Source organism: Pipistrellus hanaki (assembly GCF_964339955.1).
Source record: "Pipistrellus hanaki genome assembly, chromosome: 6".
In the NCBI taxonomy this organism is placed as follows: Eukaryota; Metazoa; Chordata; class Mammalia; order Chiroptera; family Vespertilionidae; genus Pipistrellus; species Pipistrellus hanaki.
The window spans coordinates 76,402,711-76,424,885 of NC_140508.1; the positions used below are offsets into that span (position 1 = coordinate 76,402,711).

Here is a 22,175-nt window from a genome sequence, read left to right on the forward strand (position 1 = left end):
AACATGCTTTAGAATTAAACATACATTTCCATAAAATTTAGTCTGGTTAAAATAGAACCCAGTGATGCATAGAAGCATTTCTGAAATTGTCTTTAATAAGACTATGCAAATATTCAAACTGTTTAAAGAACTAGGAAAGGGTTCTGAGCATATTCCAGCTGCATAATTTCTCTAAACTCCATCAGTGACCAGCTTTCTGACACTTCTCTTTTGCTACTCCATTTATACTGAAAATGAAAACATTTTAACTATTTAAGGACATCTGCTTTTTCCCATCCCTGCATAGATTGTGTGAGACTGCATAAGGAAAACTCTGAAATATAAATTCTGTTTGAACCATTTTGTCTTAAATGACTTATTTGTATAGTCAGTCAGATCCACATTAAAAATATAGCTACCATTTTCTTGCATTTATTTTCATTCTTTGAAAACAGAAACAATATTACATTATTTAAAAAATTGTTAAATATTTTAACCAAAATTTTTACTAGGTACATATGGGTAATTGAAATGTCTTAGACTCTATTTAAAATATATTTTTATTGATTTCAGAGAGGAAAGGAGAGGGAGAGAGAGATGAACATCAATGATGAGAGCGAATTATTGATCAGTGGCCTTCTAATGCCCCCTTCTGAGGATCCAGCCCACAACCAGGGCACCTGCCTGACCAGGAATTGAACTGGGACCACCTGGTCCAGCAGTCAATGCACAATTATTGAGCCACACCAGTTGGGCCAGACTCTATTTAGATAAATTTGAGATTCTTTACTGGAATTCCTATCTTATTCATATTTTGGAACAAACACTAAATACTTAAAAATTTTTACTTTGAAGATCAGTTAGAATAGTGGGAGTTTGGTATATTTTCTATTGAATAGAGTGATGCTTTGTGTTGCTTTTCATGTTTTTCAATTTAATATCTTATCCGATAACCACACAACTTTAACGGGAGATAATTCCTATATTTTTAACTAATTAGGAAACTGAGTTCACAGACTACAAAGTGAGGAAATAATTTTGTGAATCCTTTGTTTTAATAAAAATACATTAATGCTATTTGCTTTAAAGAGTAGATGTTTTATCAAGGTGATATCAATAACTTTCCAGAAATATTTTTCCATAGTTATATAAGCCAATTTCTTACACTCAATCAGTCAATCAATCTTACATATCAAGTTGCAATTTAAATGCATAATTAATATTTTATGAAATACTGGTTCTCTTTCCCTTGAGAACCTTATAGTACGGGAAACAAACTATGAGATATTACCAGAATGGTTATAATTTACAATATAATTAGGTGTGTCATTCATTTGTATTTTAAATTCATTTCCAGTCTTCTACAATCAAGGATTGCCCTAGCCAGTTTGGCTTAGTGGATAGAGCATTGACCTGCAGACTAAAGGGTTCAATTTCGGTCAAGGACACATAGCTCAGTTGTAGGCTTGATCCCTACCTCTGGTCATGTGGGAGGCAGCCAATTGATGTGTCTCATTGATGTTTCTGTCTCTCTTCTGCATGTCTCTTCTGATCCTTCCACTCTCTCTAAAAATCAGTATAAAAATATTCTTGGGTGAGGATTAAAAAAAAAAAAAGAAGGTTGCAGATGGCTGTGATGAAAATATTCCTTTTGTATTTTGAGGCTATGGACTCAATGATTGCAATAATCAATCCTCTGTCTAGCTATGTCTTGGCCAGTACAGTAACCCTGAACCACATGAAGCTGTGGTGCACTTGCCATGTGACTTGCCCAAATTAAGATGTATTGTAAGCACATAAAACAAAGTGGCTTTCACAACTTCGTCTAAGAAAAATAATGTAAGATATTACATTAATATTTTTATATGTTGCTTACACATTCAAATGTTATTTTAGAAAAATGTAATTAAATAACATATTTTAAAATTATTTTCCCATTTTGTTTACTGCTTTCATGTGGCTATCAAAACATGTAAATTACATATGTGTCCTATAGCACATGACTATTACATAGCACTGCTGCTATAGGGAGCATGGTAGGACTTGGTAACTTCTTAGAAATACAAAATCCCAGCCCCACACTCACTAAAACAGTGCCCTTTAGCAAGATCCCTAGGAGATTTGTATGTACAAGAAAAAATTGTGAAGCACTACTGTAGCCCATCACGCTAAGAATACTCCCTTTTTTCTTCATCCATAGAGGAAATTTCATTTCTGCAGCCCTTATTTCTAGAGAGGCTGACAAAGTAAGGATTGCCCGACTTCTAAAAAGGCAAGCCTACAATTCTAAGTGTCATTCTTTTCAGTGTCAAATTTATCTTTAGTATATACACAGGGTTCAGTTGTTAAAATGCCATGCTCAGCAAGCCTGGGACACTAAACAACTTCATTTTATCGGGTTTGAGAAGGAAGCAGCATGAAGCACTTCCTCCTGTGATGCATTGCTCTTCAGCAGGCTGCTGCCAAGACCCAGGGTCCATGCTGGTCCTCAGGGGCCCTCATGCCTCCAGCAGCTCCTCTGTTCACCTTTGCCTCCCCATCTCTGCGCCCATAGCAGCTAGCAATGTTTTCCCTCCCCCTTCCATTCTGCTTTTATCTTCTCTGCTGACCATCCCCTCGGGCTCTGCTTCCTGTTTCTCTCATGACAGCTAATTTTGTGCAAAAGTAATCTGAGAGTAAGGTGTTTGTGCTTGATAATAGCTTAATATTTTACCTCTCCTGTAGTTTTATTGCATTTTAATAGGGAGTTCCTGGAAGTAAAATGGCTTATCTTAACTAGAGAGAATAAAGCAGAAAAGGTGGAATTCAGGGCACCATGCCAGACCAAGATATTTTGGACAAGAGGGTCCTTTCATATCATTCTGTTTTCCATTCCTATAAACCACATTCTCAACATTGTTGGAATTCACTCAATATGAACTAAATATCTTGTTATGTGAGATAATTAATACAGGCTAGAAGACAAAATGGAAATTATTGAAAAATAGTTAAGTTATGGGTTAATTTCATGCAAATATTGTGTCACCATAAAATACGAACAATTAGAGAACTGGAACTGGATAGTTCCCCCCCCCTTTTTTTTTTTTAAATAATTGAATAACTGAGAGCATTCCTCTTTTAAAATGTTTTTAAACAGGAAAAGTGTAATACATATGTAGAAAAGTATACCAAACTGATTCATCACAAGGAAATATCTAAGTAATATAAGTAATCTCTGTCCTGGCTAAGAAAGTATTTTCCTATAAATATTGCTTAGTCTGGATATTTATTTTTTAATTCTATATGAATAGAAACCTACAATGAATATTATTTTAGGTCTAGCTTCTTTCACTCAGCATTATATTTCTAAGCTTCATTCATGTAGTATGCTGTAGGTTTCTAAATTTCATAACAGAAACAATCCACTGTTAGAATAATATGCTAGGTTTTTTACAAGATTTCTATAAAATCTTTATTCACCAGCCTCCAACTCCAAGTGCACTTTGTTATGCCTCCTTTGTGGCCTCATTCATGGAAAAGGGCCACATCTTATTGAACTTTATACCCCTAGTACCTAATGTTATTTTTTAAGAAACATATTAGACACCAAATAAATATTTTATAAATATCAGATAATAAGTGAAAATAACATGCTCTTTTACAAGTTGTGTGAAATTGAGAAAATTATGTAACTTCTCCAGCCTTCAACTTCTCCTCTGTAAATGGACGTGGGAATAGTTCCTTCATAGGGTTATGATGAGAATTAAATGACACAATGGAATGTCAGAAAAAATACACATATTTTTACCATGCCAGTACAGTGCCAGTGCTCAATAAATGATAGTAATAAAGTTATAACTTAAAAAAAACAATCTCTTGCTCACTTTTCATTGGAAATGGCCCCTTCACCTGCTAACACCATCCTGCCTACTGGGTGATCCATTGGGGTGGGCCCCCTGCTCAGCTCCCTCAGTGCCTGGGAGCCAGGTGGCAGCCCCGCCCCCTGAAGCCATCTCTGGTCACCATCTGCTGGGCAGTGATCACTGGGTGATCAAGCCACTGCTCACACCTGCTTTGGCCTGGCAACCCCTTCTACTCCCCCTCCCCCTGCCCTGCTCACCTGCTCCACCATCCCACCACAGTCCCACTCTCCCTGGGGTCCATTAGGGCTGCAGATCCTCCAATGATACCCACTGCCAGCATGTGTTCATGTGTTGATGACGCCTGCTATGTTCTGCGCTACCCCCTGGTTGTCAGAGCAAGTCATAGGGAGCGGTCGAACTCCTGGTCCAACCATGCCTAAAGGGAGAATTTGCATATTAGGCTTTTATTATATAGGATTAGTATTTAAGAAGTCTTACCACTCCAGACAATGAAGGTATTCTCCTACAGTACCTCCTAGAAGCATTACTGTTTTACTTTGCATGTTTATATTTATAACCTGGCTAGCATTTATTTCACTTTATCCTGTGATGTAGTAGTCAAGTTCCATTATTTTTAATGTTTATATCTGAGAGCCCTCTTTCCTGAAAATACTTTCTTTTTCCTACTGCTCTGAGTGCCAATCCTGCCATCTAAAAGAGGGTTCATTCATGTATGGGTTCCCTGTTCTGTCCATTTATTTTTCTATCCTTGTGCCAATATCACATTGTCCTTTTTAAAAAATATATATTTTATTGATTTTTTTACCGAGAGGAAGGGAGAGAGATAGAGAGCTAGAAACGTCGATGAGAGAGAAACATCTATCAGCCGCCTCCTGCACACCCCCTACTGGGGATGTGCCCACAACCAATGTACTACATGCCCCTGACCGGAATCAAACCTAGGACCTTTCAGTCCGCAGACCGACGCTCTACCACTGAGCCAAACCAGTTTCAGCATCACATTGTCTTAATTGCTGCAAGTTAAGAGTCAGCCTTGATACACAGAAGAGCTTATTGTTCTATTCTGAGATTGTCTCAACTATTTTGGACTCTTCTCATTTCCATATTTAGAATTAGTTGGTGGATCTCCACTGTTCCCCCAAATCTGTTTGGAATGTATTTATTGTTAATTAGGGGAAAATTAAAATAATTAAAATATTGAATCTTCTAATCTATAAACATGGCAAACCCTTCCACTTATTTATATCATTTTTAATGTTTCTCATAAAGTCTTACTTCTTAAGTAGAAGTCTTGCAAAAATTTTAAAAGATTTCTTTGAAATTTGATTTTGTTATGACAATTAATACCATTAAATATCTTCATTTCTTATTTTTTTTGTTCATATATAGAAACATTGTTTTTGTTCTGTTGACTTTGTTCCCAGAAAACTTAATATATTCATTTATTCAATTTGCTAATTTATGTCTGGAATCTTTGACATTTTATACATACCCAGAAGATATTTTCTATGAATAACATTTTCTCTTTATCAAGTTTATTCACATCAGGCATATTCTTGCCTAACTGAATAGGTTAGAACCACCAGTATAATGTGTATAAAAATATTTATAATGAGTATTTATTCTTATCTTTGTCTAACCTCAAAGGAAGTGATTTTAGAATTTAATGTTCACTTTAAGTTTTAAGTAACCAGTGTTAGATTCTGTGCCTATCAGAGTGTGTAGCATAAATTGACAACATTATTGATAAATATGCTGATATATTAGATTTGTATCAGTGCTGACTCAGCCATGATTTAATTTTTTGTTCCAGTGGAAGTGTCTAGTACCGTATGTTCCAAAATGCTTATACACACACACACACACACACACACACACACACACACACAATTAAGATAATTCATTTAAGTAATTCTTTGACAAAGTTCTTATAGATTATTCAAGCCTTTTTATTTTATTATCCTTTAAAAGACTTGAATGACTAATATCTTAGAGATATATACTAGTATATATATATATATATATATGTGTGTGTGTGTGTGTGTGTGTGTGTGTGTGTATGAGATATTAGTATCTCTAAGATATATATATATATATATATATATATATATATATATATATCTTCACTATAATATTAATTATCATACATTTCAGATATTCTGGGAAGGCATATAAGAAGTACTAAATTATCTTTATGATTTTTAAAACATCAACAAGTGAAAGCTCAATGATCATCTAATATTTTCTCTCAGATACATATTGTGGTTTTAAGTTTTCCTAATTTCATATTTACAACTAAATTATTTTAAAGTTATTTAAATACATATGTTTGTTCTAAAAAAGGAGTTAAATAAGTTATTTTGGGTAAATTTTCCAGAACACCTTAAGTTTTTAAAATTAAATTAAAACTTCATATTTTTGATAATGTTTGAAAACATATTCTGCCAAATCCTCTATGATTTACTTGTTGGGAAGAAAGCATTTCCACATGGGTAAATATAAATAGCAGAAGTAATTTAGATTTAATATAATTTCATGGTTAATTTGAAGCAATATACATATATTTTAATAAACAACATAACGTGCCCAGAGTTTGAATTGTGTGGGTTTCTTTATATTTTATTTTAAGCACCATGTTACTTGCAACTTTTGTTGATCCTTCTGGAGCTCCTTTGCATTGACTAGCATGTACTCTTATCTCCATCTTGCAAAAAAGATCAAGTGTCTGGCCAATCATAACTTCCATATTTAGAGATTATTTTCAGACTTTAATACAGGTCTTTGATTATTACTTCTGGTAAAATACTGCTGGAGAGGGAGAGTGAAGAAGACACATGTCAAGCGAAGGAATAGTCTCAAATCCAACATTCTTGTAGAAATGAATTTCACAATGCTAGATGCCTCCAAGAAAGTGGCCCCATTGGGCTTTTTTTGTGCAAACAATATATAGGCGGTTGCTGCCATTTCTGCCTGATAAAGCTTTGTGTACATTTGGCCTCTTGCTTGGGAAGATAAATGAGCTCACTTCAGGGTTGGGTCTATAAGCAGATGATTGAATTTCAGGGAGGTGTTGATATGCATTCAAGAGGAGTATTTCTGTCACTGCATTTCTGCATGGAGGTCACAAAGGGAGTGGATGGATGGAAACAGAAAGGAAGATTGTTTATTGAGAAGAAATGAAAAGGATTAGTTTCTGTGGCGGCCAGGCAGGTGACCTAGATTCACAACACCAGGATGTGTACTCTGATGGATACTTTATAAAAGAGAGAAAGAAATCTTGGATATAGGGCCTGGCTTAATTTCTAGCCAATTCACATCAAGCCTCTTTGAAGAGTTTTTCTAATCCCAGGAGAAGCTTTTATTTGACATATTTTCATGTGCTGGGTTTATCTAGGGCTCAGGTAATCACACAGTGAAGTTATCATATGGCTTACTCAGCATGATCCTGGCCTCAGCAGGCTCTTTTTGGGGGCCTTTGAGTTGAAATGAGCAAAAAGGAAATCTGAAAGACATGGGATCCTCGGGTCACAGAGCCCTTTCCAAAGTAACTATTCATATTTCCCTATGAAATTGAAAAACAACCCTATGCATCTCCAAAAAAGATTGCAAGTAATTCCATAAGATTTCTCTTTTGTGAGAGAAAGATCAGTGAGAATATAAAGGGCAGTGTAATAAAAAATAGACTGCGTGGTTGCCTATACACTGAATGGTGTTAGGATGGCTGGGAGTTGCTAAAAATACACTAGGTTTACCTCCTTGCAAGTTATATTTCCCACAATTTCAGCTTTTTAGAGCATAATTGTAAGGAATAAATTTCCTTGAAGGTAAGCTATATGTCTTATGCATTTTTGGATATTCACATCCCACTGCATATATATGTGTATCTTCCACTATGATTGTATAAGTTCCTTGGGAGTAGAGACCATGATATTGTGTATGTGTGTATTTGTGGACATTTGTGTTTGTATGTGTTCTTATCTTTAGCAGCATACAGAAATCTAATTTTGGGGGAGAAGTTCAGTTTCATGCATTGAAAAAGTGCCTCCTGAGGCTGCCCATCATTACTTTCTAAACCAAAAGGTTGTGGAAATAATAATTTATGTATTTGCATTTCAAAATTAATAGTATAAGTAATTATTGAATTGTGTCAAAATTCAATGCTGTTCTAAATATTTTTCGTGGGGATTCAGTTTGCTATTTACTTATACTATAATTGGTGAATAAAATAATATAGAAATTATAGACTGACCCTATGGGTTTGTGGGTTCAAGACTGAAAAGTTCCAGCCATGTTTCACAAATGATGATATGCTCACTGTAGGTATTTGAACAGGCTGAAATATATAGGAAGGGTTTGACATGAATAAGGAAATAAATAGATTAATAAAGTAAGATTCTCAGCTTTCACCCAGAGCTTCCAAACCAGATATTCACTGTTTTCACGGAAATGATACACAGATATGGCAAAGTATAGAAGCAAATACATTAAGATACTTTGTAGTTTTTAGTGTACAAGTCTTTCACCTAGTGCATAAATTTTGTGCATCAGGCCTCTAGTTTAAATATAAACTTTGTCTTGTGTTTTTTTGTTCTGTTTTGTTTTTACAGAAGATGCTTATAAGACCCAGGTTAGGATCGACAATGAGCCAGCTTATTTGGACATCTTGGACACTGCTGGTCAGGTAGGTAATCTTCTTAGATCTCTCCAATTTCTGAGGCCAGTTTAAGCTTTATGCTCAAATCTATTTACCACAAAGAAGATGAGTTTAATTATTTAAATAGACAAGAACAAATTTTCAACACCAATCGGGAATTAAATAAGAAAAAAAATATTACAGGAAAATGTGACGCATTGACAACCAAAATATTTCAAGATTCCCTTGATTTTCTCAATATAAGAGTAGATGTAATATTGCTAGTGAGATTATAAAGTAGTTTATTATTCTTCCTCAAATGTGCTCAGAACTATGTCTGAGACCCTAATACTATGATGGCTTTTAATAGATAATTTTAATTGAATATAAGGAAGGAAGGTCTAGTAAATATACTCATGCAACCAAGGGTAGGCAGACAGTTCAATGGAATGAGTAACATAGCCAAGATTTAGCATAATCTGATACATTATTTTAAAAATTTATTGATAGGGACAAGAAGAAAGAGAATTATGAGGAACGGAAGATACAATAATTTCTATGATATAAAAATAAAGATAGAACTAAAATACTACATAGCAGTGATAAATAAAATATGAGGAAAGTTAAAATCAAAGAAACAGAGTTAAAGTATTTCAAAGCCTTGCAGTATTTTAGAGAAGAGTAGACATTTTTTTAACTCCATAATTTTAAAATTATTAATATATCTATTAAATGACAAACACAGAAAAAAATAGTTCTCTACTGTTATACACCTAAAACTGCTCCAAAAATGAAATGTGAAAAATATAGCCTAAAAACTAGTAGATGGAAAGAATAAATTCTAAAGTTATGCATATAATATAAGGTTGAAAAGAAAGAAAATAAACAAAGAAGAATCTATACTAATAGAAGCTTATGTGGTTGTCATGCCCTCACGCTTGACGCCCTCATGTTATAACAATCCATCACCAGGAGGCTGTTTGTGCAGAAGGTGCAAGTGGGTGGGCGGGGCTGCCTGCACAGAGAGGTGCATGTGGGTGGGCAGGGACTTGATGCTGCATGCATGGCAGGGGCGGGCCCTGGAGGTCCTGTGGCTCTGTGCAGTGCAGAGGCGGAATACCCAGCTTGGGCCTACATCTTTGGGGCAATCCCTCAAGGAGCTCCAGATGAGTGGGTGAGGCCTAGCTCATTGGGGCAACCAAACACAGGGCTCCGCACTGTGAGAGGGCACAGGCCAGGCTGGGGACCCCCGAATTTCGTGCACTGGACCTCTAATAGTACAATAAACAAATATATCAGGAACCAAAATAAATGGAAATGTATATACCTTTAGACAAGTAAATTGGTAGCATCGTTTTGAGTAAAACAACAAAACTAACTTCTTGTACTTGTTTGGTTTATAAGAGACATAAGAGTACAGAAAAGCGGAGAAAAATGATTCTTTTAAAAAGGAGGCAAAAATAATGAATCCTAAAGCAGATATACATGTATTAATATCAGACAAAATAGGTTTTATTGAAAAAAAGCATTATTAAGATGTAAAAGTGTTGATTTTTAATAAAAATCAAAAATATTAAAAACATTTGTCTGTAATATAAGACAAATAGAGAGAGCTATATAGAATAATATATAAACCCAAAGTCATGTATAGTGGGACATTTTAATGCTCCTCTGCCAGTAAGTACTAGATAAAAAATTAATGTAGTTGTAGAAGGTTTGAAAACTCATTTAATTTATACAGAATTCTGCAGTCAATATGAGAGTAGGCATTATTGTCACATATATATGTGGTTTTACTTTTTTATTTATTTCTAATCTAAGCAAAGAATATGTTCTGTAAAAGATTGATTATTTGATATATATAGAATTTTACTTTAACTTAGAGTATGATAAAGCTTTGTAATATGCTTAAGCTAGTGGTTACCTCTTGAGGAGAAAAGGAAGAATCGGGAAAGGGGAGAGATTACAAAATAGGCTTCAACTATACATGAATGATTTATGTTTCCCCAAGTTCTGATTAAACAAAACCTAGGTCATGGGTACATAGATCTTCCCTGTAATATTTTCCTTTGTACTTAACGTATATTTAAAAATATTTATTATTTTATCTGTTTGATGTAACTATCTAAAAATAACTGCATTAATTGGAATACTGATACTGTATAAACCACTGGAAATAGGTGGTCTCTTTCTATATTTATGAGATATATTCAGACTATTTGAAACCCATATATGAACAAACACATTTGGATAAAGGACTAATGAGGGATACAGTCTCTTGAAGCCTTAGAGAAATTTAGAATAAGGACATTTCGATTGGTTCATGGAAAAAAATAACTAGACTATCAATTGTATAAAAATCTAAAGAGGTATAAAGGCCCATCACAATATCCTAACTAATTCAATGCATGTGAAATGCAACTATGTGAGATTAAATGTCTATATATCTGTGTGTATGTATGCATCTCACATTTTCAATATGATTAATTGGTCATCCATAGTGTTACAACACTGGATGAACTGCTCAATATTGATACAGATAATTAAATCACTGTAGTCCCTGGCCTTGAAGAGTTACACTTTTATTTTTGCACATGTTTAAGAAAGAATCAACTCAAAACTGAAGAAAGAGATGTCAAATTTTTACTCTGAGTCTTTAATCATATCACCTCTAACTTTCTCTTAAAAACACTGACTGTTCCTTATGCAACCATGCTTTAAGCATCTAATTGCTCACCAGTGTGATATGTAAAACATTAGGTTTTATATTTATCATTTATATTTTTAACTAAAACTTGGCAATTTCAAAACTAAACCTGCCAAATTTTAAAAAGTATATAAATTTGATTTACTCATTGCATAAACATACTAAGTAAAATGACTACCAAGACTCCCTAAAGTATACTTTTATACAAAGATATTAAAAATAGAATGTCATTCAATGACCTCATCATTCAAAGCATTTCCCTCAGTCTTACATTTTTGTGGTGGACAATGCCAGAGCTTTTCAACCTATAATCACTGCTGGGTCACTGTACAAACAGAACTTTTATGAAGAATGGTCCTTAGTAGAAACTCTGAAGTCAATTCATAATTGTTTCTACTTAATATCCATGTAAATAATTATTATAGTGAATATTTAATATAGATGTGGCTTAGAAATGAAATATTTTAGTTCCTTTGTTTACAAATAAAGATACTGGAGCTTGTAAGAGGCAAGTAGCTTGCCCAAGATCACACAGCTTCTAAATGCTAACACTGGAGGGATTTGGGTACTATCTATGCTCATGAGTCATTCCTGAAAGTCTACAGTGATGTGGCTACATACCACTCAAAGCCCTTTCTGTGAATAGTACTGAATAGTACTTGTGTATTATTTTTTTGACAATGTCAACTATATTTTTATTAAAAGTGTCTTAGTTGAAAACCGCCAGTATAGAAAACTGGCAAGAACAATGGTTCAAAAATTCAACATGGTAAAATCAAGGAAGAATTTGAAGTAAAAAAAAATGCCATTAGTGCAAGACTTTATTTATAAACTTCTTTTTTCATTCTTTACATCTTTATAATGTTTTACACAAAAGATTTATCTTCCCTAATTCTAAATGTAAAGGGCATTTCTTTGCAGATTTTCTTTGAGTTACTCCATCAGTATATTGGTCCATTATGCAAAGATTTAGGTGATATAAATATATAGCATTATTGCATCTATTTGGCATTTATGCGAATGATAAAATTATCAAGAACAATAGGGACAATCCATACCACTTTCTATAACTCTTATACAGCTATATTATGAAGAAGGGGCCCAGTTAAGAATACATACTCAATAAATATGAAACATTTGGGCATATGACCTGTATTTTTCCTATATCTGACATAAATGGGATGTGTAGAGTTAAACAAAATACTTATTGTATCTGTGATTCAGTTTCTTCCCTTTTTTAAAAATAAAGGGTTTAAGTTAAATGTTATTTAAAGCATTTTCTGCTCTATCTATCATTCTCAAAAATATTTCATTCACTCAACAGGAATTATTATGTTTTGGACAGTCATTATGCTCTCTCAACAGTGCTAGTCACTATGATAGATTCAAACAAATCTGAAAAAATGTTTCCTGCCTTCTAGAAATTTGCACTTTAGCAGTGGGAGCAAGCTTTACCTAGATTGTTAAGAGAAAATGTCACTTCTGTATAAAGGCAGCTTTCAATTAAGTTGAAGAAAAAACAACCGCTTTTGCTCTGACAAATGATAACCAGAAAAAAATAATGCAGGATGGCTTCTTCCAACAGATCTTTAATTTCACTGAGAAGATGAATTTATACACATAACTTCAAATTATGAGTCCATTAAAAAAAAACAAGTGGGTAAAATGCCTATCATCTTACATTATAGGAATAGGACATTTTGATGATATAACCAAAAGCATTACAAAAGCATATTTTTCTTTGATTCCTCTTTTTCCTTCCTTCAGGAATATAGTAATATTATGATGTTACTATATTTTTCTCCATCTTGTGTGTGTAGGTAGGGATAGAGAGTGAGAGAGATTTGTGGGTAGGTTTGCAGCATCTTGTATATAGGGAAAGCCACAAGGGGCCACGACAGGAATCAAAGGACTGAACATGGAAAACTGGGTTCTTGACACTAAATCAATACTTAAGGAAGAAGCTTGATGTTTTTTCCTAGGTCATATTTCTACACTTTATAGCCCAGGTTGGCAGGTTGGGGACATATATGATAATAAGGGCATGGATTTAGCTGCCGTGACCTGTGGATCTTTGGTAAGGTAAACAGATTGCAGTAGAAAATCACTTGGGAAATACCACCAGTTCTTATTATATACATTATAGCTAATATATCAAAATGTAAATTGGTCAGTTAGTCTCCTTTACAAGGTTAAAAAATCTTTTAAGTGAGGGACTACGTCTTGTATGTCACAGTCTATGTCTGGTATCTTGGTAGATATACTATAGGTATTTCTTAATCATGTAGCTTTTTCAGTCAACTGGGAAAGAAAAGAATAAATCCAGATCTTATTTGTTTGATCTTTTGTTTTAAGACTTTTGGTGACTATTTTCTGTTAATCTTATTCTAATCTTATTCCTTAGAATATGTGTTGCATTTTATTTAAAATTCAGAAACAGATAGGGTTTGGGTAATCAAACTTCTCTATTAGAAATCAATTCTGCAATTAGGCAGCAAAGCAGCAAAGCTTCTGAAAGGCTCCCATTCGAAGAACTCTGGTTGTTCTTTGGACCAACTACCAGTAAATAGCATGTGGGTTTTGACTTCAGTAAGCAACTGGAGACAAACTGTGACCAAAAGAGCTGGAACATATATTGCCCAAGAGCCATTAAGTACCTTCAAAATAAGAAAGTCTTCTGATCAACTTCCTTTGACCTGAGGGGCTGAATGCAAGGGCCACCTTCCTATTCCATTGGCCCCCTGATGCTAGCACCAGGATGGAAAGGAACTCACCCTTCTCCTCCCTTTTTCCTATTAGTCCCTTAGTACTGCCAAGTCCCAGCTTGGAGGGGGAGGGGGGCAGCTTTCAGTGCCATTGCCCAAGAATATCAGGGGGCAAAGAGGGAATATACAAAGAGCCTAGCCCAGCCTGCCTCCTCCACCACCTCAGGGGCCCCGTGCCTTTTATGGAAAGGTACTCACGAAACGGACAAGGCTTTTCTCTCTACGTCCCTCATCCCAGCCTCAGTCTAGGATTAGGGCTGGCTCCTATGTTTGCATCCAGTCTTCAGCCAAGTTCTGTGTTTGTCACACACAAGCACACATGTGAAACCTTGGAGTTTACACTGAGTGGCCCAAGTTCTGAGACTCCTGGCTGCTCTGTTCTGGGGGTCCCCTTTGCTCTACCAGGTTCATTCCAGATACAAGTTTTGGGGAGGTCAAGTCAGACACTGCCTTGAAAATGGAAATGCATCTTATTCTTCCCACATTGTTTTTATAGCCCTACTTGTGCTGAGGAGAGGAGTTGTGATGGGTCTGGATCTTTTTTCAGAATGCTGATTAATGTCTGTTTCCATGCTATGGTTGCATTTCTGTTTTCTGAGAATGAGTCTGCATTGAATTCGAGAAGCCACACACACACACACACACACACACACACACAGAGAGAGAGAGAGAGAGAGAGAGAGAGAGAGAGAGAGAGAGAGAGAGAGAGAAGAGAGAGAGAGAGAATTTGATAAGGAGCCACTTAATATAGGATTATCTCAGAGACTGTGAAGTTTATCTGTATTTCTAAACATGCTCTGAATTCTGAATTATTTTAATAAAATTAAAATAACAATGAACATCTCATTCAGAGATTACTCAACCTTATAGGAGGCCTATGTTAGAATAGCAGTTTGAAAACTAAATGATAAATTTACCCACTAGGATAACAAGTATCTTTAGTATCACTAAGAAGTCAAAGTACATGTTTGATGCAAAGCTGTTTGACTCCCAAAGGCTCTTCAGATAAACACACAGGCATCCCCTAAACTTAATACTTCCATGAGTTGCTCTGACAGTTATCTAGGTCCTTCTATGCTATTATCCAAAAATGCTGTTCTCTCTTCCTGAATTAATTTAGTTTCAAATGAAACCTAAAATATCTTACCTAATGGAACACCAAAAAGCATTTTTATCAGTAATAGTTTAATGGATCATAAACTGAGTCTCTCAAAGTATAAAAATAGTTTTAAAGTCATTTTAAATGGGCCTCCCCTTCCTACATTCTTAGTTGTTGATGTTTTTTTTTTTTTCCTTACTATAATCCAGGAAAGCCCCATTTATGATAAAATGCAAAGTGCTATTACTTTTCTCTGCAGATATCCCATTTTGATTTCAAAATCAAATTGCTGTTCTGGGAAACCCAAAGTGCTTCTTGATAGAATGCCTGACTATTTTATTCTGGACAGGCTTCATGTATAAATTTGGTAGAGATCTGCCTTTATAGCTACTCAATGCTCTAACTCCTAAACTTTGCTCTCATTTGTCCTCATACCTGAAATTTCAGAGAAAATAAAATTTGAGTCACAGAGTAATAAAAAAAAATAGGCATGGTACCGAAGAAACAGACATTTTGGTATGAAAACACACCAAAACTGGAATGAGCAAAATCCAGCCAAATATCATCTTCTCATTAAACTACAGGAAGTCAATGGAACCAGTACAATTACAGGAGCTCTGGTGCTAGTGATTTGTGAATGGCAGGCCATCCTTTCTCGCTGAGAGCATAATGTATTAGGGTTCTCCAGAGAAACAGAACCAATAGGATATCTATGCAAATAGATATAGATACTAGTATAGGTATAGAGATAGAGATAAAGGTGAACAAAAGTAGGTTCACAGTTGGGAGTATGCAAAAACACATTTATTCTTGTATTATTCATTATAATTTGCTGGAGTTTTGAATTATTTTTTATCTAGATTTTGATGAGAATTTCAGTATTTGTGTAATCTTCATAGGGATTCAGCATTCCTAGGTTGGATCTGCGTTAAAATATCCATCATTAAACTGACCAGCCCTATTGATCAGTCATTTACAAAACTCCATTTCTGGAGTAACTGGTGACAACTTGTATAACATTTCTAACTAGATATTTATTCATCTTGGAGAGAAGAAAGACTGTAGAATTTGAAATACTTTTGGAAGAAGGAAAATTCTTGAATTGCTTTTATACACAAGAATTAGAGTGAATGCCAGCTGGGTATAGAGTGACTATAAAAGTCATGCCTTTTGATTTTTTTTACTGGTTTCTGTATAAGCCTTGTAAACTACAATGCATTTTAAAATAATCCCCGAGGCTATATTACCTGTTCATCGCATGAATAACATAGTCTTGAAATATGGCACCGCATCTGGAATTCTATAAACCAGACTCTCTAAGGTGCACTGAGAACCTTCAAGAGCATAAATAATTAACAAAACCTAAAAAATAAGTAGTTTTATATGTCATAAAAACTTTAGAAGAAAGGTAATTGATTAAAATATACAAATATATGGTATTTTGAGAAGCATGTTTAATAATATAATACAAAGATTTTTTTCTATTCTGAGATAATGAAGATTAATACATATGTTCCTTTAAAAATAATAATATACTTGGCAATGTATTTTCTGGTAATAGCAAACTATGTAATCTTAATGAATCTGTGTTAGCCTATACCACTGGCATAGGTCCTGATAAGAAAATATAGTTGGAAAAATATTTTCACAGTTTATTAATATTGCAGAACTGTTAGTGTTGATCTTCAGCTTGGACTCATGATTATTTATGATTACTACTACATATGTTGGCAGTAACTAAAGAAATTTGCCCCAAATCTTCCTAATTGTACATGCCTTCTAGAATTTTTGCCCATATAAGTTTGTTCATGATGTTATAGATCTCTAAGTTGTTATAAATCTAAGTAACATAGATTTCTGTGACAATTCTTAAAATTCCTTCTAATGTAATCCCTAAAACAGTGAAGATTCTGTGTCCTTGGTAATACACCACAGAAGAGCAAAGTGTGTACAGGGCTTGAGACATTCCAATGTATCTTTTTTTGTAATTATCAATGAGAGAGAGAGAGAGAGAGAGAGAGAGAGAGAGAGAGAGAGAGAGAGAGAGAGAGAGAGAGAGAGAGAGAGAGAGAGAGAGAGAGAGAGAGAGAGAGAGAGAGAGAGAGAAAGAGTAAAACATGGAGAACATGCATAGGCTGCCTTCCTCAAGTGTTCCTACCAGGATTCAAACCCACAACCTAGATATGTGCCCTGACCATGAATTAAACTGGCTACTTTTCAGTGTACAAGATGATGCTCACTCAACTGAGCTACTATGGCTGGGCTCTGATTAATCTATGTAAATACATTTTCTGATTATTTGTTATTGATATCATTTATGTTTTATCTCATTACCTGTTTGAGAATATGTATAGTCTCATTCATACATATTCTTTATGTATGAATTTACTTTAGTGAAGAAATACCAGCTGATACCACATGCATTGTGATCTCCCTAGTTGTCAGCTTAGAAATTTCTCAGAAATCTATGTAGGCATAAGATAAATGACTCACTTATTTTCCATAAGCTGTAATGTCTTCACCAGGCCTGTGACAGAATAACTCACTATGTTCTTCTACAATACTTGTTACAATACTTCTACAATACTGGTTACAACGCTTTTAACCAGCGTTCTCTTTAACTCACCCACGGGTTAGCCAGCAGCCCCTACTCCTTCTCTAAATCCTGATTCATCCTGGCAGCCAGATCACTCACCACCCCACCTGAAACCAGCAATCCCCACATGCTTTCCAAGAGTTGGGGATGTTGGCTCCTCAACCAAATTATCATGTAGTACCTAATTTTGTAACTATGTTATTCAAGTAAGTTAATGAGCTGAAAGAATATTTTAAGAAGAGACTCAACATTTTTAATTGATTTTAGAGAGAGAAAAAGGGAGAGAAAAAGAAAATTGATTTGTTGTCTTATGTACTCTTTTTTTAAAATTTTTTTTAATTTTTTTTTATTAGTTGCTTGTTATATGTGCCCTGACTGATGATCAAACATGCAATCTTGGCATATCAGGATGACACCCTAACAACTAAGCTATCCGGCCAGGGCTGAGAGTAAACTTTTAACTTCAGTGTGTTTCATAATGGTGTGAGCTACCTCATCTATCCAATTGTCACTGAAATAGGGGTGGATAAGATGGTTTTAAAACTTTCCATTAAAACTCTATCATTCTGAACTCTGATAGATTCAAATGCTTTACATTCTTGCTCCATTTTAAGGGTATCAACATTTCAAAGCATGAATGATGCATTATGGATGTTTTGTGCAAAAATACAACCCCATTTGGCAGACTTATTTTAAAAAGGAGGCATGTTGGCTCACCATCAAGGATGAGAAAATGAATATACATTTGTATGTTTTAAGTGAATATAAAATATTTAAAGTATGTATCATTTGAAACTTTCCTCCTTCTAAATGAATGCCAATTAACCAGCATGAGGCCAGGTCAGGTCTTTTAGTGTCCCCAATTGTCCCTAGCCATAGACATCAAATATTCTTTGCCTGAATCATCAATAAACATTCTGGCCTCTAGATGGATACTTTCCTGGGCTAGAATCTGGCTTCCCTGATTTACAACAGTCTCCACTTTACCTCCTGCCAAAAGAAATCCTATCCAGCCTGCTTTCATCTCCTGTTTGCTGCTGTCTGTAACACCAGGATTCCATTGCAATGTGTGACACATATCAGGATCAAATCTTTTACCTCTGCCTCATACTGCCTGTTGTAAGTAGTGAGAAATTGACTACATCTGAGCTTTTTGGGTATATTTCCTCTGCTAGGTACCAAGAGAGTCATAATCAGTATAGCACCAGATGCAAGCAAGCAAGCGAACCCCCATCCAAGAGACTGCTGCCTGTTGCCTGTGGATGGTGCCGCTCCTTAGAATAATTAAAACAGGCAATTTGACCACAGATGCCTTTCTCTTGTTAATCATCAGGTCATTAGCCTTAATAAAATCAATCTGTGATTAGATTCACCGTATCTCAATCCAGTGAAATGGAGCAGAGAGGAAATCAAATTTCAGTACATGTTTCATTTATCGCTAACCTTCATCCCATGCCACAGAGCCCCCGATTGGTCTTTGGAGGTTATAGATGCACTATCTTGACGCCTAAGTGATCAAAGATTCATCAGACTGACAGCAAGAGGGAAATGCATGGAGGGATCAAAAGGACGTTTTTAGTGTCCTGCTCTTATTCCTGAGGCACTGAGCCAGGGTTGGCTGGGTGACTGGGGATTTGACCTATTTTTTATAATTATTAGTGTTCGCTATAGGGACATCAGATGTGGGTAGAAATCAGCATTGCTCTTATGGTGCAAAGGGAAGTGTATTTCACTCACATGTCATGGATGGCCTCGAAACCCTAAGTAAACCTAGACCCTCCAACTCCCAGTGACTCTGTCTTCTAGGAAGCATCCAGAATTAGCAAATCCATAGCAACAAAAAAGTAGATTGGTGGTTGTGAGATCTTGGGGAAAGGAAATTAATAACACATGAAATTTAATAGTTTGGGGTATTTTTTGGGGAGAGTGACAAAAATATTCTGGACTTAATGGTGATGGTTGAACAACTTTGTAACTATATCAAAAAGCACTGAATTGTACACTTTAAATGGTAACCTTTATGGTATTTGAATTAAATCTTAATTTTAAAAAAGTTCAAATTCAACAATATCACAGGGATCAGGCTACAACAGAGCATTCATATGAAAACATCTGGGGCCTGTAACCAAGGAGAGGACCTAGCCTCTGCTCTGACATTGACTTAGTTTCATATGGGAAAGCCAAGAAATCATAAAAGGTGAGAAGTAGAAGGACTTTGTGACCCTTATGTTTAAGCCTTACCCTGACAGTACCTTCTATACACCTCATCTGGTGAACATCTGGGGCAACTTAAACACCAAAGAACAGTCAGCTCATAATGGAGCCACTATTCTTCATGTGCAGTGATGGTCAATGCCCTCATGGTCAATTGGCCTCCTGCCTTCCCATCAACTTGCACTTTTGTGTATTTATTTGCTTACTCATCTACCTGTCACGAATTTTATCATAATTCTTGACATTTTTCTTGCAGTCTGTGTTCCAGCAGCAGTAATTCTTGGCTGAATTAATTATAGTACTACAGAACAATTTCAATTTGAGGACATAGTTCTTGTGGTCTCTGTTTTGAAACATTTGATACTCAGCTGTTTTTCTGCTCATTTGACCACTGCTTACTGACCTCCTCAAAAATGTGTTAAGACATGACCTCAGGTGACCTATCTCAGCCTTTTTATTTTTAACACGGAGATAGTCATGTGCCAGCCTGGCCTCACAGAGCCCCACACAGAATAAATAGGTTGCCTGAGACAAAGACAAAAGACTTTGATATGCTCAATAGCACAAGTATTGTTAAGAGAAATACCACCTTTGCTTTCTCATTTATTATAATGTAAATGTGCTCTACAGAATAGGAAAAATATGTTAAAGATGGTAAGAGAGATGGTGAGTGTAAAGTGGTTTATAGTTCTAAAAGGATAGTGCTAAGACAAAAGATTATGGACATCTTATTCAAATGAAAATAATAGAAATAGGGAAGGATGGAATCCTTTGGATACAGTTTTACAACACAGGGAGAAAACTAATGAAAACTGTACTTCTAAAACAGTTTACATGTACGATATATCTAGTGCATGAATATATTTATTCAGAATACCACTTGTGTTTATGTGATTGTTATACACTTTCTAATACACTTTTGCTTTTGGCCATTTCTGTCTATCCATCTGAAGTTCTCAAACATTTTGGCATGATTCTGAGAAGAGAGCAGGAAAGAGTGGATTCCTTGTATAGTGATGAGTGTTTGCTCAATCTTTCCCAACATTTCAGGTGGCTGTGTTGCCAGTAATTAGGACAACTCCTCAGCAATAGTTTTGCCAACAATGGATTTAAGATAATATGATTTTTATATTTGTTCATGACAAGTGAAAACTGAGGGTCAGTATTAAAAATATGTACAAAAGTTAAAGTACAATGAAAATTTAAAATATATTCTATTTCAAGCTAGGAAGACATGGCTCAAAAATGAAAAACCTGATCAACGCCTCTGTACCATGGATCTCGTGGGGGAGACTGCGTACTGAATGAGAAAGAACAGGCTTCATAAGAAGGCTTATGTACTAGACTAAACTTTTATCATTTACCCATCTAGTTTCTTTTGGCAGTTGATACTTCCTAGAAATTTTATTACCCTATTTACTATGAAAGTTCTTTCTTGGGAATCCAGGAACACATATCCTGTAGTTTGCAAAGAAACACTGTTCAGCAAACTATAAGGCTTTCTGTACAAGTCTCACATGATAAATATAATCTTTTGGGAAAGATAAGGAAAGTACATGTCTGAGCTCAGCCTGCAACTATGTAGCTGCAAGGACTCAAGATAATATCTGGTCTCCAGTGTAATTCTTTAGCACTTGCTTATATTTCTTTTAAGCCATTATTTTGGAGATAATAATGGAAACCTTTTTCAAGGATAGCATTGGGGATCACAACAACATTTGGAAGAATTTGGTGTGTTATAGGAAAGAGACCCTGTGGAGAACAGTCCTTCGTGGTTGTTGTTTAGAAGGATAAATAACAAGCCACTTCCAAAGCACATGTAAGAAGCAAATTGTTTTCACCAAATGTTGGGCTTACCCATGCCTTTTGAGCATTTTTGCCTTTAATTGGGCCAAACCAGAGTCATAGGGTTCAAGTTGATATCAGAGAAATGCATAGGTAGTCGTTCCCCACTGGGAGTGGGGTTGGGGTTCTTGGGGTACTGCTGCAATAACCATTTCCTGAGGCCCCCACAGGAAGATGAAATATGATACAAAGTTTTATTTCTAGACAATCACATCCCTTCAGTAAGGCTAAAACCAATGCCAGTGTCCAGAGTTTCTATTCATGTTGCAGCCTGGCTCATCTCAGCGTCAGGTTAGGTGCAGTCCATTAGTCCATTGTCTGTGTGGATCCACATGGCTGTGGGCCACTTGGGTGAATGCAGGGCAGCCAAGAGTGCATGTTCCCCGCAACAGAGCCCCAGGGGCAGCCAAGAGGAACCAAGAGAGCACAAGAGACGCCAAGAACACAAGGGCCAAAAGAGTGAGTTTCTTCGTT

General features: G+C 35.5%; 2 protein-coding genes across 2 annotated transcripts in view; both read left to right on the top strand.

Moving 5' to 3' along the window:
• Positions 1-22,175, top strand: part of SYT4 (synaptotagmin 4) — a 705,442-nt gene that overhangs the window by 389,567 nt on the left and 293,700 nt on the right. The gene's annotated exons all lie outside the window — the stretch shown is intronic.
• RIT2 (Ras like without CAAX 2) overlaps positions 1-22,175 on the top strand; it is a 228,248-nt gene that overhangs the window by 72,324 nt on the left and 133,749 nt on the right. Inside the window, exon 3 of the mRNA XM_084888395.1 lies at positions 8,450-8,523. Within this exon, the coding sequence (XP_084744521.1) occupies positions 8,450-8,523 (74 nt within the window). The remainder of the gene's footprint in view (positions 1-8,449; positions 8,524-22,175) is intronic.